The sequence below is a fragment of the Bison bison genome, unplaced genomic scaffold (assembly GCF_000754665.1).
Source record: "Bison bison bison isolate TAMUID 2011002044 unplaced genomic scaffold, Bison_UMD1.0 scf7180017864503, whole genome shotgun sequence".
Lineage (NCBI taxonomy): Eukaryota > Metazoa > Chordata > Mammalia > Artiodactyla > Bovidae > Bison > Bison bison.
Window position 1 is genome coordinate 1,059,186 of NW_011495061.1, and position 3,104 is coordinate 1,062,289.

At 60.6% G+C, this 3,104-nt stretch overlaps 1 protein-coding gene across 1 annotated transcript in view; it reads left to right on the top strand.

Moving 5' to 3' along the window:
* The window catches only part of PTPRN2 (protein tyrosine phosphatase, receptor type, N polypeptide 2), a 373,453-nt gene that overhangs the window by 1,271 nt on the left and 369,078 nt on the right, over positions 1-3,104 (top strand). Inside the window, 2 exon segments of the mRNA XM_010829352.1 lie at positions 855-902; positions 2,968-3,081. Coding sequence (XP_010827654.1) covers positions 855-902; positions 2,968-3,081 — 162 coding nt within the window.

The window sequence follows — 3,104 nt, forward strand, 5'->3', positions numbered from 1 at the left end:
AGTCTGCTGCACGGGGAGCTGAGACCCCGGCCGCCTCCAGGGGGCGGGCACCAGGGAGGCAGGGGACGTGGACACTGCCACCCGCCAGCCGGACGTGCCCGCGAGACTGCGATGCCTCAACTTCTCAGCTTTGTCCGTGGCCAGTTTGCTGCAGCCCAGGGTCTGAGCTGTTGCCCTGACCCTCTTGTGCTCCGTTCTCATTACGGTTCTGACATGGTCACCCCACCCGGCCGTGCTCCAGGTCTGGAGGTGGGGCCGTGGACGGGTGCTGGCCCACAGTCTGTCAGGAGCCAGGCCCACAGCAGGAGGGGAGTGGCGGGCAGCGGGCCCAGCTCCATCTGCAGCTCCCCTAGCTCCCTGTCACTCACATCACCGCTTGAGCCATGCCCCCGCCCCATCCATGGAAAACCTGCAGGAAACTGGCCCTAGGTGCCAAACTGGCTGGGGACTGCTGCGGGTGGGAGGGGCTGGAGAGGAAGATCTGAGAAGGGAGGCCGGCCATCAGCACGGCTTGGGGGCGTCACTGGGTCATGAGACGTCCTCGCGGGGCACAGTTGGGGCGGGGCTCCGCCTTTTGTGCCCTCACTGGGATGGGCGCCACCCTGTGCCAACCCGGAGTAGATCCCCGGTGAGCCCGGGGCCTCAGCAGCACAGCATCATCCTGGGCCGCCTTTCCGGGTTAAGTGTGCATCCAGCAGAAACGCACGTTGGATCCAACACTTGTCAAGACCTCTCGTTTGTGGACTGATCCGTTTCCCGCCGGGGTCAGCGTCCAGGATGCCGTGGTGGGTCCGGCACGCTCTGGCCCCTGGGGGGATGGCGCCTGAAGGGCCTGTCCTGTCCTCTGACCCCAGGCCGTGTGTCTCCTCCCCTCTTCACCCTGGCCGTGACCAGACTGAAAGGTGACGTGTTTGTGAGGTAGGAGGCTTAAGAAACCGCTGAGCGTTGTTCCTCTCGCTTTTCACTGTGCCTTAGTTTTTCTCTTGTCTGTAAAACAGCAGGGGCCCTTGTCAGTCCAGAAGAGCGGGACTCCTGACCCTGCCGTGCGCGTTGGGCGGGGTGGTGCTCACCTGGAGCCCCCATGCCGCTCTGTGCCAGGCGCACTTCTCTGTGTTTCACAGTGTTTGTGGGAAATGGGACGTGTTCTCCCCGTTCACCCCTGGAGGTTATTTCTGAGCAAGCGTTTGGTCCCTGAACATTCGGGAGCATCTGTGGGGCTGCAGGTAGGGCTGTGGGGGCAGGGCCTCCCCAGGGTCTGGGGCGTGGCCCCTGGGGCAGCAGCACCGGGAAGGCGTCCAGCTCACTTCCTTCCAGGGGGAGCTGTCTCGAAGCACAGGCTTTATTACTGTCCCGGCCTGGTGAGACCAGCAGGTCGGGAGAGGGTTCTGATGGAAGGTGCTGGCGGGGTGGAGGCAGGGAGCCGCGGCGGGGCCTAGCAGTGGTTTTGCAGGAAGTGGGTGAGGCGGGCAGGGTTCGGGGGCGCAGGTCCGGCAGGTGAGAGTGAGCCCGGGGCTCTGGGGCACAGGGCGGCCCCAGCTGCTGGGACCTGGGCTGGGGCGGTCAGAAGGGCCGGCGGCCCAGGGGGGTGGGGCCTAAGTCTCTTTTTCAATAATGTGAAAATGAATGTCTTTCTTCCACTCTGGCGTTTGAAGAATATTTTTGCTGGGTAACTAGACTTCTGAATTTAGACATCTTCCCTTTCAGTGGTTCAAATGCGTCCCTCATGTATAAATGGCCCAGTGTGTAAGTGTGCATCACGTCACGTGTGTCAGTTAACACGTGTGTAAGTGTGCGTTCCCTGTCACGTGTCACAGTTACGTGTAATTCTGCATCATGTCACGTGTCACAGTTACGCGTGATTGTGCATCCCATCACATGTGTCACAGTTACGCGCGTGCGTGTCCCATCACGTGTGTCACAGTTATGCGTGTGTAAGTGTGCATCATGTCACGTGTCACAGTTACACATGTGTAAGTGTGCGTCCCATCACGTGTGTCACAGTTACGCGTGTGTAAGTGTGCATCTGGTCACATGTGTCAGTTAACACGTGTGTAAGTGTGCATCATGTCACATGTGTCACACTTATGCGTGTGTAAGCGTGCGTTCCCTATCACATGTCACAGTTACGCATGATTGTGCATCCCGTCACATGTGTCACAGTTACGTGCGTGTAAGTGTGCGTTCCCTGCCACATGTCACAGTTATGCGTGATTGTGCATCCCGTCACATGTGTCACAGTTACGCACGTGTGTGTCCCATCACATGTGTCACAGTTATGCGTGTGTAAGTGTGCATCATGTCATGTGTGTCAGTTAACACGTGTGTAAGTGTGCATCATGTCACATGTGTCACAGTTACGCGTGTGTAAGTGTGTGTCCGGTCACGTGTGTCCTGCTTCCAGGGCAGGGACATGTCCTGGCCCCTGGGCGGTGTAACGTCTCGTCCACCTGGTTTTCTGGGGGGAGCCTGGCCGTGTGCTGCTCTTTGTTCCTCTTCCTGGAGCTGACCGAGGGCCTTGAGCCTCGGACTTGATGCTGGTCGTTGGTCCTGGGGGTGTGTGGGGTTGGTGCTGGTCCTGAGGGTGTGTGGGGTTGGTGCTGGTCGCTGGTCCTGGGGGTTTGTGGGGTTTCCCTTCCTCTGCCCCTCCCTCTCAGGTCCTGTCTCACCTCTGCTACCCACTGCCGTGCCCAGGCGCCAGGGTTCTCTCTGTCCTGCTGATCCCGGTCCTTCCTGCGGTCTGCCACAGACTCACTGGCCCTTGTTCCCCATCAGTCTGCTGGCGGCCTGTCCAGGGAGCTCTAGGCTTCAGACGCCCTGCTCCGCCCCCACAGAACTTCCGCTTGGGGGTCCCTGCTCCCACTCCATGGCTGTGTGCATCGTCCACCCGCCTGCTCCTCCGCCGGCCTCGCCTCCTTGTCCTAACGCTGCCCTTGCCTCTGTGTGTCTCCCTTTTGCGTGTCTGTTTAGAAGCTCGTGTTCAGATGCTGCTGAAGGACCTGCAGAAGCGCCCGGCCGGCGTGGACGGTCTGAGTGCCCTGGACGTAGATGAGGTGGTCCGCGCCCTCGCGATCGCGGTGCCGAGTGGGGGTGTGGCCGGGGCGCCG